The 804-nt window shown below is 58.5% G+C and overlaps 1 protein-coding gene across 1 annotated transcript in view; it reads left to right on the top strand.

Annotated features, from left to right (window-relative positions):
- Positions 1-586: 586 nt before the first annotated feature.
- Positions 587-804, top strand: part of LOC104507674 (Ig mu heavy chain disease protein-like) — a gene marked incomplete at its 3' end in the record, with an annotated part of 658 nt that continues 440 nt past the window's right edge. The window contains exon 1 of the mRNA XM_010149030.1: positions 587-785. Within this exon, the coding sequence (XP_010147332.1) occupies positions 587-785 (199 nt within the window). The remainder of the gene's footprint in view (positions 786-804) is intronic.

Below are 804 nucleotides of genomic sequence, written 5' to 3'. Positions count from 1 at the left end.
GTTGGTGGACACACGAGGTTGAGACGGACGGATGGAGACCAAGGACGGTGGAGAAGAAGGGATGGGGTGTGGGGAGGTGAAGGATGTGGCGATGGAGGCGTTGATGGACCCACAAGGCGATGGCGGAGATGGTTGGAGGCATCAAGGATGGTGGGTGGGGGGTTGAGAAGAAGGGATGGGGGGTGGAAGAGGGTTGAAGGATGTGGAGATGTTTATGGACCTACAAGAGGGTTGAGATGTTGGAAGGACGCACCAAGGATGGTGGTTGGATGGTTGAGATGGATGTTGGTAGTTGAGATGGCTGGATGGAGACACCAAGGACAGTGGTCGGTTCATTGGAAAGGTTGGGGGGTGGGGAGCGGGTTGAAGGGCGTGGAAATGGAGACGTTGATGGACCCACCAGACGGTTGAGATGGACGGATGGAGACACCAAGGACAGTGGTCGGTTCATTGGAAAGGTTGGGGGGTGGGGAGCGGGTTGAAGGGCGTGGAAATGGAGACGTTGATGGACCCACCAGACGGTTGAGATGGACGGATGGAGACAGCGACCGTGACAGTCGGTTGGTTGGAAAGGATGAGGGGTGGGATGACGAAGGGCGTGGAGTTGGAGGTGTTGATGGACCCACAACATGGACGTTGGCAGATCCAAACACCCCCTGGAGCCCACCCTGGTGGCCGCGGGGGCGGGGCTGAAGGTGCCTTTCGGAGCTACACCACAGACCTCGGAATTCCTCGGAAACCACCCCCATTCATGGGGGGGAACGCGTGTCTGGGGCGAGAAGACGGTGGGTTGAGACCTTCTAC

Source organism: Eurypyga helias, unplaced genomic scaffold, assembly GCF_000690775.1.
Source record: "Eurypyga helias isolate BGI_N326 unplaced genomic scaffold, ASM69077v1 scaffold26803, whole genome shotgun sequence".
NCBI classification, from domain to species: Eukaryota; Metazoa; Chordata; class Aves; order Eurypygiformes; family Eurypygidae; genus Eurypyga; species Eurypyga helias.
This window is presented reverse-complemented; position numbering and strand designations above follow the sequence as displayed.